Source organism: Ictalurus furcatus, chromosome 5 (genome assembly GCF_023375685.1).
Source record: "Ictalurus furcatus strain D&B chromosome 5, Billie_1.0, whole genome shotgun sequence".
NCBI lineage: Eukaryota > Metazoa > Chordata > Actinopteri > Siluriformes > Ictaluridae > Ictalurus > Ictalurus furcatus.
The window spans coordinates 1,307,792-1,320,291 of NC_071259.1; the positions used below are offsets into that span (position 1 = coordinate 1,307,792).

Here is a 12,500-nt window from a genome sequence, read left to right on the forward strand (position 1 = left end):
AGTTCCTATAAGGAACAATGCTAGTAAGAGATCGATCCTTAAAGATAAATAAATTAAAACAATAAATGAAAGAAAGCTGGCGAAACCGAATCATCAGAGTCATTACAAAATAATTCTTCATATAGTTTCAGAAATCTTTCACATTTTTTATTACTAATTAAACAAAAAGGCCTATATCTATCAAAAAATGTGAAAGTGTAGGAAATTAACCCATAAATGTTTGTTTATAGATAAAGAATTTTTCCAAACAAAATAAAAAAGTTAAAAAATATATTCTTTAGATTTTAGACAGTCAGTGTAATAACAAATCATGACTTTCAAATTAAACAATTGTGCAAAAATGGGGGATTTATTTAAATCACCCTCCCTTCTGAAAGCAAGGGGCAAGATGGAGTGACGTCATAGGTGATAGGTCAGTGAGAGAGCCTGGAGCGGGGTAGTTGTCAAAATAAAAGTCATGCAGCATCTGTGGGACATCCTCAAACGGAAGGTGGAGGAACACAAGGTCTCTAACATCCACCTGCTCCGTGATGTCGTCATGGAGGAGTGGAAGAGGACTCCAGTGGAACCTGTGAAGCTCTGGTGAACTCCATACCCAAGAGGGTTAAGGCAGTGCTGGAAAATAACGGTGGCCACACAAAATACTGACACTTTGGGCCCAATTTGGACATTTTCACTTAGGGGTGTACTTACTTTTGTTGCCAGTGGTTTAGACATTAATGGCTGTGTGTTGAGTTATTTTGAGGGGACAGCAAATTTACACTGTTACACAAGCTGTACACTCACTACTTTACATTGTAGCAAAGTGTCATTTCTTCAGTGTTGTCACATGAAAAGATATCATCAAATATTTACACAAATGTGAGGGGTGTACTCACGTGTGTGTGTGTGTGTGTGTGTGTGTGTGTGTGTATATATATATATATATATATATATATATATATATATATATATATATATATATATATATATATATTTATAAATAAAATTATTATTATTATTATTATTATTATTATTATTATTGATTTCTCACACTCATGCCACTGTGTAATTTTACAAATAAAAGTGTATTTGTGTTAATAAAATATGAAGTTATAATTAGTGAAACATATTTAAACCTGACAGCTTTCACAGGTGACAGTATTGATTTATATTCTGCCTGGTAACACGTGACTGTGTGTGTGTGTGTGTGTGTGTGTGTGTGTGTGTGTAGAGTAGAGCTGTATCAGTCACACTGTACTCAGTGAGAGATCAGACTCCGAGAGGAACAATGTCCAAGCTGCTGAAGATTCTCCTCATCATACTGCCTGCAGTCCTGCACACAGCAAGTGAGGCTTTTTATTAGTTGTCGTTTTTAGTCAGTTTGTTTGTTTGTTTGTTTGTTTTTCTTTCGAACAAAAATAAAAGAATGTTTAGAAGGGTACAGTTTGTTTATTAAATCTGTCAGAAGAATATTACAGAACTGGAGATTTGTTTATTTTAATGTGTGTATAAAGGCAGGTTTAAACACAGAATTAAATTAAAATAAAACATTAAAAAACTCAATTAAAAAATAAAACCTGTGTTACTCTCTGTTTCAGCAGTGGAAAAAGGTTTTATTGTTATTTTCTCACAGATGGACATTCCTTGGCACTGCAATATTTGTGCGTCTGGAGTAAAGAGGATCTCAGTGACATGGAGCTCATAGTGCCTCGCATCATGAATAAGGTTAAAGTCCTAGAGTATAACAGCACTCTGGGGAAGTTTGTGGGATACACTGAGTTAGGCATCTATAACGCAGACAGATTTAACAATGACACTGCAATGCTGCAAACACGAAAAGCCGAACTGGACTCTGTCTGTAAGAATAATGCTGGGCTTTACTACAGCGGCATCCTCAGTAAAACAGGTGAGATCACTGACTAACATAAACACCTTTATCATGTAATATTCCCAGTATCTCCTCATTCTGCATTCCTGAACAGATTTATCTTCATTTCACAGTTTAGATACACATAATAACATACACATATAATATACACTGATCTGCTCTTCTCTAACTTTATTAAATACCAAATTACACCGATTACCTGTTAGATACCTGCATAGTATTATTATTATTGTTGTTGTTGTTGTTGTTGTTGTTGAACTTGGACGACTTCACAGTCACCTGGATGAACTCTCACACACGCGCTGTCCTCCAGCTAGCGGATTTAAAGGGGCCGAGTTCAATTACAAAAACCCCTTTTTATCTTTAGATGATAAATTTACATTTTAAATTCAATACTGTTTTAATACAGAAATGATGAAAATATTTACAGTATGTAATGCGAGTACATCATAAGTAACTGTAATAGAATACTTTTCTTTCCAGGAGAAGAGTAATTTAATTGCAGTAACTGGTTATTTGTGAAGGCGTTACCCAGCACTGTATATAATGAGTGACGGTAAGCTGTAAGTGCATGTTGATGTGGTTTCATGTGCAGTTGAGCCCCAGGTTGAAGTGAAGTTGGTGAAGAAGTCAGACGGCACTCACCCGGCCACACTGATGTGCAGCGCTTACAGCTTTTACCCTCCAGCCATCTCGGTGACCTGGCTGAGGAACGGGAAGGAGATTAAAGGAGGTGTGACGTCCACTGAGGAGATGGCTGATGGAGACTGGTACTATCAGGTCCACTCCCATCTGGAGTACATGCCTGAATCTGGAGAGGAGATCTCCTGTGTGGTCCAACACGCCAGCTTCACCAAACCCATGAACTATAAGTGGGGTGAGTCTGATCACCACAGTCAGATCTGAATGTCTGAGTCCACCACCATGAACCGATCTTACTTCACTAAACACGAATACACACCTGAGAAATCCTGTTTCACTCAGATAATAACTCCTTCTGTTATCTTTCAACAATTACACCTGATGTTCTTCAGTTTCTGATTGTTCCTATCTGAGAGTAAAAGCAGTTCTCCGTACTGTTGGTCCGTACTGAAAAATATAAAACGCTGTTGTTTTATTCCACAATGCCGAGTGCTGCTGTTTGGTTGTGTAATATATAATAATTAACCCTTTATATCTCAGACCCCTCGATGCCTGAACCTGATAAGAGTAAGATTGCTATCGGGGCTTCAGGGCTGGTGTTGGGGATCGTGCTTTCAGCTGCTGGATTCATCTACTACAAAAAGAAATCCTCAGGTCAGTGTCTTAACCAAAAGGAAAACAGAAAATCTGAAAACTCTTATTAAAATGAAATGCTATTAATAATAAACCTGCTCCCTGATATTCATCCTTCTGCTCTATTTCTGATTTCTGTTCTCAGGACGGATCCTGGTGCCGACATAAATGCAGGTAGAGATTGACCTTGACTAGTTAGTTTAATGGATTAGAGTTTATTTACCCATAATGCTCACTGTTTGGCTAGAGTTATGCTAAATGTTTTCATGTATAAGCTCACACGTGTATTATTATTATTATTATTATTATTATTATTATTATTATTATTATTATTATTATTTTGCAGGTCTCTGAGCAGAGAAACACTGGAGTGTTTGCTGAAATGGCTTTATATGTTAAACATCTGCTTTATTCCTAATAATTAGTCTTTACTGAGAAATGAGACATTAATAAGTGCATCTGATCTGTATTATCCTTCACCTTCATGTAGGACCAGCTTTATGTAAGATTTTGATGAAACTGATGTTAAATAACTTGATTTTAGGCTTTATAATAGTTCTGGAGTAGAATCTGAGCTTAGAGACCACATCCAGTGTGAAATAATGTACAAGTGAAGGCCTTATAATGCACCTGAGAGTTCAAGAATGAATTATTTTCATTATTAAATCACCAGCGCCCCCTACAGTCTGCTTTAACCTGGAACACTTTCTCAGTTTCAGTAACAGTTTATTATTTCATACTAACAGTGATCTGTACATTTCTGGTTTTGTATCATCATTCACCTAAGTTTTATTTTAACTGTAAGAACTGGATTTATTCTTGATTCTGTGTGTGTGCTGACTCCTAATAAACTTTTGGTTGTAAAAGAAATTGATGTAAAAAATAATTAATCATAAATTATATAAATGACTATAATCAGAGAGATTTATATCATTTAGTACCAGTTATAAAGCTGATGAACTAAACGCAGGTTTTATTAGTAAACGTTTAATCCTGCTGTATTACTGTGGAGTAATTACTTTTGGGTTATGAATTTATTTCAAGCTTACATGAAGAGTCAGGTCCGGTTCGGGGCGGGAACTTCATTTCCTCTGGGGAAATAAGATTTTTTTTCTTTTCATAAGATATAATAAAAAGATTTAAAAATGAAATGGTTTTCAGTGTGGTGGATAATTTTGACTTTATAAGACGATGTTTTTAGTCAGAAGAGTCGATCGATTTATTCTGAAATGTGTTCTTTAGCTTTGAAAAGAAAAGAAAAAAGCCTCAGAGCTGAAATCTTGTCATTATATGTGAAAATGGAGAAACGATGTGGCATCATAAGACACTGACCTTTGCTCAGATCCAGATTATATCTCACAGCTGCTCATGTGTGGGTTGTTATGCTGGACGTTAGCATTAGGCTAACATGATGATATAAAACATACAGGAAATTTGTTTTACTAACAATACTTTAACTATTTATTTATGATCTTCCCCTGAACTAAATGACACTTATACCTGTTATACAGGACATTACTGGACTGTATTTAAGTATCGAACGCTCTTTAATAGAAAGATGTTCATTCTTTCAATAACGTCTTCCTCTAGTTACTGATGATGTCATAATATTCCTCTGCTGTAATTGGTTCATGTAGAAGTGGTTTCAGTGATTTAGAGACTTCCTGAAAGTGTGTGTTCAGTGGAAATGGTTTCTCAGATTAAGAACTTTTATCCAGGTCGTGAATTACAGAATAAAGGTTTACGGTTCTGCAGGTTTGTGTGTGCATTCAGGACGTCCGTGATTTTATTTTATTAAAGACATTTCTAAACTTGTGCTGAAAGAGGACAAATTTAACCAGTTATGTACTGGAGAATAAATATTCCATATGTACTAACTGCAGAATTGCTGGATAAACTAACAGCAATATGATTAAATATGAATATAGTTCTGTACTGAGTGATACAGTGCTTATGGCTTGTGATCAGTCAGAAGAAGCTTTTAGGCTTCAGGTTGGCTGAACCATGTAAAAATAAATAATGTTATGTCAATACTCCCAAATCACTTCATACACATTAAAATGATCCGGCTCCGGAGACTTTCCGTATTTTCTTTCCCTAGAGACTGAATATGTAACCGTGTTCCTGCTCTGTGATTGGCTCACACGCTGAAAAGGCTTTATGGACTTCTCAGAAATGTTCTGGATTCCTTGTGTTTCAATCGTGTTGAACACTTAAATCACTGAAACATGAACACATCGTTTAAAACACAGTGGGACGTTAAATAACTCGGTCTCTCTACAGAGAGACGTACTGAAGAGTGACGGCTTTATGATCCTTTTCACCAACACTGTGTTCGGGACGTTTATAAAGAGTAGCACTAATGTGAAGAATATCTTTACTTCCTCATTCTTCCAGTGTGTGTGTGTGTGTGTGTGTGTTGTCTCCCCTTAACAAAGCCATAGATGTTTGGTTTTGGTGTGCGCCTGTGTGGTGTGTTTATGGTGGAACTCTGGGGATTTTCACCTGACTGTGCCAGAAGGTTTAATTGGGTGTACTTGTTCTTCAGTGCTGCGTTCAGTAATATATATTACGCAATACTGTATATCCAACACCTAATATTATCTCCAGCGCTTTTATTATTATTATAAGCAGAATTCATGGGAGTAAAGCGCCTGTCCCCTGAGTCTGCATCAGGCGCTGCTCCATGTCCTGTTTCTGGAGAACTGTGGTGTGTGATCTTGATCCTGTGTCAGATACTGCTCTGGAACCAGGGATGGATTACTGACTGTCTCCAGAGGCCCTGGTCACCAAGGGGCACGGATTCAGGTCACAAAATGTATTTGGCCATTACTCTAATACACACACACACACACACACACACACACACACACACACACACACACACACACACACACACAGCATGAATTTAAAGTCACAGAATCTGAAATAAATTAGAAAGTGTTATTAGTTTAGTGTTATTAGTGTTATTTAGATGGATGAACGTAGACCCCATACTAAGTGTGTCGATGGAAAGAAAATGAAAAAATGAAAGAGAAGTCAGACAACATTCATTTTCCCAAATGTGTCAGGTCAAAAAACGAACTAAACCGAGCTGGAGTTTGTTAAAGAGATGATGAGCTGTGCAGGCGTATCGGAGTTTCTCTTGGTGTGATTAGTGCCGTGGACGTCTTACTAACTGTACGACATCCCAACAGTGCAAAAATTGGACATATAGACAAAGACACAGATCAGACTTTACACAGTGTTTAGATAATAACACACACATGGTATGAACTGTACTGTAGATACATTCTCATGAGGTTGTGTGTGAGTAACGTGTAAGTGTGTATGCGCTCAGTGCAGGACATCAGTAGTGCATGATTTATTGTAGTCCAGGTGTAATGTTAATGTGTGTAATAAATATATTATTAAGAATTTATAGATGATGAAATGCACAGCTTATGTATGAGTCCAGAATCCAGGAACATGACGTTGATAGCACAAAGGAAGGAGATTTGACGTATGGTGACATGTTCTCTTGGGTTGTATGGTTCTGTAGCACCTGCCTGATGGCGTCTGAAAGAAGTGAAAGAGCAGAGGGGTGTGGTCATTAATCATTTTCTGTCCACATATCTTTGCTCAGGTGGTGAATATTTTATTGATGGGAGCGATCAGGCATCTGATCTTCTCACAGACTACACCATCTGACGATGACTCTGTCACCCGACGACTCTATCTGGTGTCAAAACTACGTTTCGTCACAAAAACACAAGCGAGAAGTGACACAGATATGTGACATGAAAACGTCTGGGTTACGCATGTAACCCTGTTCCCTGAGAACAGAACGAGAAGTTGTGTGAGCTCCACGCTGTGGGAAGCGCCCTCACGCGTGACCGGTATCTGAAGCTTGTGTAACATCATGCCTAGTTATAGGCCTGCCGTGATCAGGTGACGTGGCAATTAAGTGCATCGTCTGATATAAAAACAGCAGCTGTGAACCGCGCCGTCAGCCTTATTATCTGAAGTGGAGACGCAATTCACAGACATGCCCCAGTATGGAAAAGCTACACAACATCTCGTTCCCTTGTCAGGGAACAGGGTTACATGCGTAACCCAGACGTTCCCTTTCAAAGAGAACTCAACGTTGTGTGAGCTTCACGCTGTGGGAACGACAATACCTACTCCATCATACTGAGGGTATGGCCTGTATAAAAAGACTCGAGCCCGAGGGTCACTGCAAGACACTCGAGCCCAGGGTGGAATGAATATCCAGGCTGTAATAACGAATGAATATGTGTGGCATAGACCAACCTGCAGCAGCACACACATCCTGTAAGGATACCACTTTGGACAAAGCCTTCGAGAAGGCGACCCCCCTAGTGGAATGAGCCCTTATGCACAGAGGCGTAGCGAGACCGCGCCCCTCATAAGCGATAGAGATTGCTTCCACTATCCAATTAGAGATGTGTTGCTTCGACACAGCATCACCTCTACTGTCGCCGCCAAAGCAGACCAGCAGCTGCTCCGACTGACGCCACCGGCAGTGGACGTAAGTACAGAGAACCCTTACTGGACACAGTAGGTGCAATTTCTCTTGTTGTGGTGTGAGGAACAGAGGAGGGCAGAAAGCCTGCAACACCACTGGCTGGGCAGCAGACGCTGACACTTTAGGAATATAATCCGGCCTAGGATACAGGAAGGCCTTGGCTAATTTTTATGCTCATACTGAGGATCCTTGCAACATGCTCAGTAATGTCTGACTCGATAGTCTACAGTTTTGGAAGAGTAATGGTTAATAATTGCACTATCCGGTGTCACCCAGATGAGGACGGGTTCACTTCTGAGTCTGGTTCCTCTCAAGGTTTCTCCCTCATGTTGTCTTATGCAGCATCTGGATTGTGCAGTCACTGGAATCTGAAATCGGATTTTATCGGATGTGTTTTGATGCTAAGGTTCAGACATCAGCATCTTTCAGTCTCTTTTGCTCACTTAGCATCAGTACGCTCATAATGCTTGTGCTGTTATATCTTAGCATCACGCTAACGCATTCAAACCCAATAGGACTGATTTCAGAAGTTGTCTAAAGCACATTATTTTTGCTGCATCATCATTTTCAGGCTCTTTGGGTTTCATGCTGCTTTTCCTGCAATGCAGCGTTCCATCTTCTTCTTCAACATCATATTATACCTGTTACACAACACGACTGTAGTGTATTTCAATCAAAATGATTATTTACACTGCCAGGTTTTTCAACATTGTCTTTTCCTAGAAATTGATGATGTAATAATATCCCTGCTCTGTGATTGGCTCACACGTGTGGGCTCAGGGAAGTACGACTTCTTCAAAGCGTTGTGTTTAGTGGTTGTGGATTTTTTTTAGTTCCCTAATGTCAGTTTTCTCTCTCAGGAAAAAAGGTACTAAACTGTACATTTCCCTGATGATGGAGTGAGACCTTTATCTTTTGTACCTTTAATATGTAGCTTTCACTTGGTTTGTATTTCTCTTTATTAATGAGCGATTAGATTTTAATCTCTCACCAGGCTGATATTACGCAGTGCAGAACTACATTACCCATTAGCCCCAGCACATCACATGACCTGGTCACATGCCTCCATGATTACTCACACCTGTTTCCTGTTACACCTAATTAGCACTCCCATATAAGTCCTGCTTTCTGTGTGTGTCATGTGCAGGTTTTTGTTCTTGTTCTTGTGTGGTGCTACAGTATGGTTCTTGCCTCATAAACATCATAAATCATGTTTATGATTTTTCTTCACTTTCTTTGTTTCTTTTGTATTTTGTTTAATGAAACTGCCTGCTTTCAAATCTGCCTCCCGTACCCTGACTGATATTGGTAATAAGTATGACTTCATTTATATCAGGCCATAATTAAAAATAAGGTAGAGTCAGACCTTATGCCATACCTCAATAACTCGTACACTATAAATAATGTAAATTTGGACCTAATGTGTTCTGTCTGTCGAAATTTTAGTATAAAAAAACAATAATACTCTATCAAATAGCCAAGAATATTACTGTACACATTTAAATAATGAGCTAGCAAACAGAGATCACATATATGTTTGCGATACACACCATAAAAGCAAAAGATTACAAAAATACATGTTTGTTTATAATGATATGAAAATGAAATAAGGATCAAATAAACATTGTTTATATTATTGTATATTATTTACATTATTATCTTTTATATTAATTCCGAATAGTCATATATAAATAATCCTATTTGTTTTGTTCAACCCTGTCCACCATCGAAAGCACCTACAATACTCACGCGAGCATCGGAACTGAACCTCGGAGCAGTGGAAGAAGGTCACCTGGTCTGATCCTCATTGTTAAATCTTAGCATCATGCAAAAATGGTGCACAACTCATTTAAAGTGCACCTATTGTGGTTTTTCAAATATTACCTTTCAAGTAGTGAGTTTTAGAACTGTTTGTGAATATAAAGGTCTGCAAAGTTTCAAAAATCAAAGCGCACGACAAACGGAGTTATCGACTCTTAAAAGAAGGAACCGATTCTGAAGGAACAGCTGAATCGAGTCGTTAGTGACTCCAGACTTACATCCTGTACTAACCTACGTCGTTTTGTAACAAAAAGCCCCGCCTCTCGTCTTCATCAGCTGCTCACGGACAGCGGTAGACCAATCACGATAGACTGGTACATCTGACCAATCAGAGCAGAGTATGCTCTCTGAAAGGAGGAGTTTAGAATGACTCCTTTAGAACGAATCATTTAACGAGTCGTTTGTGACAATGGGAAATATCTACGGCTGCAATTTAAATCATGAGCACGTTAAAGTGTTTTTTTTGTTGTTGTTTTTTTTTTACCTCGGATGCGTGCAAATCTATTGTATGAGACCATTAAAACAAAATTCGGCACATTTCAAAATCATAACAGGTGCGCTTTAAAACCAATGGGACTGATTTCAGCTTGTCAGGTGTCTAAAGCACATCAGTACAGCATCATTACTTTCATGCTCCTCAGCGTTTTAATCAGATTGTTCTTCAAACCAACATTATATTGCACCTGTTACACAACTGTAGTGTTATTTTATTTTATTTTTTTAAGGATAAGTGTTTCCTTACTCTTTATACTTCTGATCGTGTTGTTCATGCTTTGGGCTTTCAACATCATCTAATCCTGATTAGAAAAACTGATGATGTAATAATATCCTTGCCCTGTGATTGGCTCACACCTGGAAAGGATTTCAGTAAAGTAGAAACTTTTTTAGGCATAATTCCAGCCTTCTCTCTCAGAAAAAAGTACTCAATTGTACGTTTCCTGGTTGCTGGAGTGGTACATTTTGAATGTGGGTATAGTGTGCTTTAATGGAAGGTACTTAATTAGACCGTAATTACTTTTAAAGCTGTAAAGATACACGTTTTGCACTTTTCAGTGCATGTAAATAATCCTGAATTGGGTCTAATGTGTTCTGTTGTGGGAAATGTTTTTAATATAAAAAAAAAAAAAAAAAACTCCATGCACTAACAAATATCCACAAAGTCATTATACACATTGGATTAAAGAGCCTAATATTTCAATCATTTCCATCTCATGTTGTTCAGGGGTATAATAAATATTGTACTTTTTAATCCTCCTCGCCTTAATATCTAAGGAGACAGGGGCAAACCCATCAGCCTTTATCACCTCTGTACAAAGAGGTTCATATTTTCTTTCTGTTTTGTGATTCCTTCTGTCCTGATCTGACCTCAGCACATGAACATGTACAGCAAACACAGCGACATCTAGTGGAGATATTGAAGCATTAGTGTTCGTTTCAAATCCATTATAGTTGCAGGTACATACATTAATTTCGAATACATAATAGTAACAGGGTGTACACACACACACACACACACACACACACACACACACACACAGTAAATGTGTGAAGGAATGATTCTCTTTTCATGGAGTTTATATAATGTAGTTTAACTGGGGAACTGCACTCTAAACTTTCACCCTGTTATTATGCACATACACCCGATGATTCCTCAGACCAGGCCGCCTTCTTCCATTGCTCCATGGTCCAGTTCTGATGCTGACGTGCCTGCTGTAGGAGATGGACAGAGATCAGCATGGGCACTCTGAGCGCTCTGCGTCTACGCAGCTCCATACACAGCAAGCTGTGATGTTCTGTGTGTTCTGATTCCTTTCTATCATCGCCAGCATGAACGTTTTCATCAGTTTGTGCTACAGTAGATCTTCCGTGGGATCGGACCAGACGGGCTAGCCTTCGCTCTCCACGCACATCAACGAGTCTTGGGGATCCATGACCCTATCACCAGTTCACCGGTTTTCCTTCCTTGGACCACTTTTGGTAGGTACTAACCCCTGCACACCGGGAACACCCCACAAGACCTGTTTACTGAAATACACCAGTATTGATCCCGTATTATCCTTGTGTTCCATGCCAGATCTTTCTAAATGGCTTTCTCCAGATACTGATGATGTAATAATAAACCTCTCTCATGATTGGCTCACATGGTGAAGTTGGGTTCAACGACAGGGACTTTCCACTCAGGTGTTGTGGTTATGGTTTAGTTTCGTTCTTACCAGTGTTTCAAAATTAAAGCCACTGTTTGGCGTCGTGTTTGGTGTGTACGCTTGGAACTTCAGTCACGCACAATCACTTTACTGAAGCTGTTTATGATCATCAAGTGTCACAGATATCTGATATGTACAGAAGTGCTTTGCTGCAGTGATAAAAAAAAAGATCCTCATCAGTATCTCGTTATTAGCGACTTGTAGGAAGATGCTTTTCCTGTAACATGTATTTAGTGCCTTTGCATAACATTGCCTCTGTTAACATACACTTCTGTTATGTTTAGTGGTTAGCACGTTTGCTTCGTACCTCCAGGTTTGGGGGTTCGATTGTCGCCCCTGCCCTGTATATGTTCTCCTCATGCTTCCGGGTTTTCCTTCCAGTTTCCTCTCCCAGTCCAAATAAATGAACTGTAGGCTTATTGGCGTTTCCAAATTGTCCGTAGTGTGTGACTGTGTGTGTGATTGTGCCCTGCAATGGGTTGGCATCCTGTCCAGGGTGTCAGCCGCCTTGTGAGCAGTTCCCTGGGATCCGCTTCAGGCTCCCCTGTGACCCTGTGTAGGATAAGCGGTATAGAAAATGGATGGATGGATGTTATGCTTTTCCTGTAAGAACATCATGTATTTCTCATAATAATGAGACGTCTTTTATAATAACATGACGCTTTTTAGCGCTAGAAATCTCCCAGTTTCAGGCTGGAGTTAACCCGATGGAAATCTGAAACGCTCAGGTAAATATTCTGACGTGTGAACACGCAGCAGGATGACATTTTAAAAATACCCAGCGGAACATAAAAAGAGGAAA

At 39.0% G+C, this 12,500-nt stretch overlaps 1 protein-coding gene across 1 annotated transcript; it reads left to right on the forward strand.

Moving 5' to 3' along the window:
- The first annotated feature begins 1,221 nt into the window (after nt 1-1,221).
- LOC128607328 (HLA class II histocompatibility antigen, DR beta 4 chain) lies at nt 1,222-4,015 on the forward strand. Its single transcript, XM_053624063.1, has 6 exons — nt 1,222-1,328; nt 1,616-1,888; nt 2,466-2,747; nt 3,053-3,166; nt 3,291-3,319; nt 3,492-4,015. Exons 1-5 carry the CDS (start codon nt 1,271-1,273, stop codon nt 3,311-3,313), a joined length of 750 nt encoding a protein of 249 aa, XP_053480038.1. The 5' UTR covers nt 1,222-1,270; the 3' UTR covers nt 3,314-3,319; nt 3,492-4,015.
- Nucleotides 4,016-12,500: the final 8,485 nt, after the last annotated feature.

Bases quoted from the DNA above. Each gene is read 5' to 3' on its own strand.
- LOC128607328 (XM_053624063.1), top strand. From the start codon at position 1,271: ATGTCCAAGCTGCTGAAGATTCTCCTCATCATACTGCCTGCAGTCCTG. The intron at 1,329-1,615 runs GTGAGGCTTTTT...ATTTTCTCACAG, and splicing joins TGCAGTCCTGCACACAGCAA to ATGGACATTCCTTGGCACTG. The intron at 1,889-2,465 runs GTGAGATCACTG...TTTCATGTGCAG, and splicing joins CGGCATCCTCAGTAAAACAG to TTGAGCCCCAGGTTGAAGTG.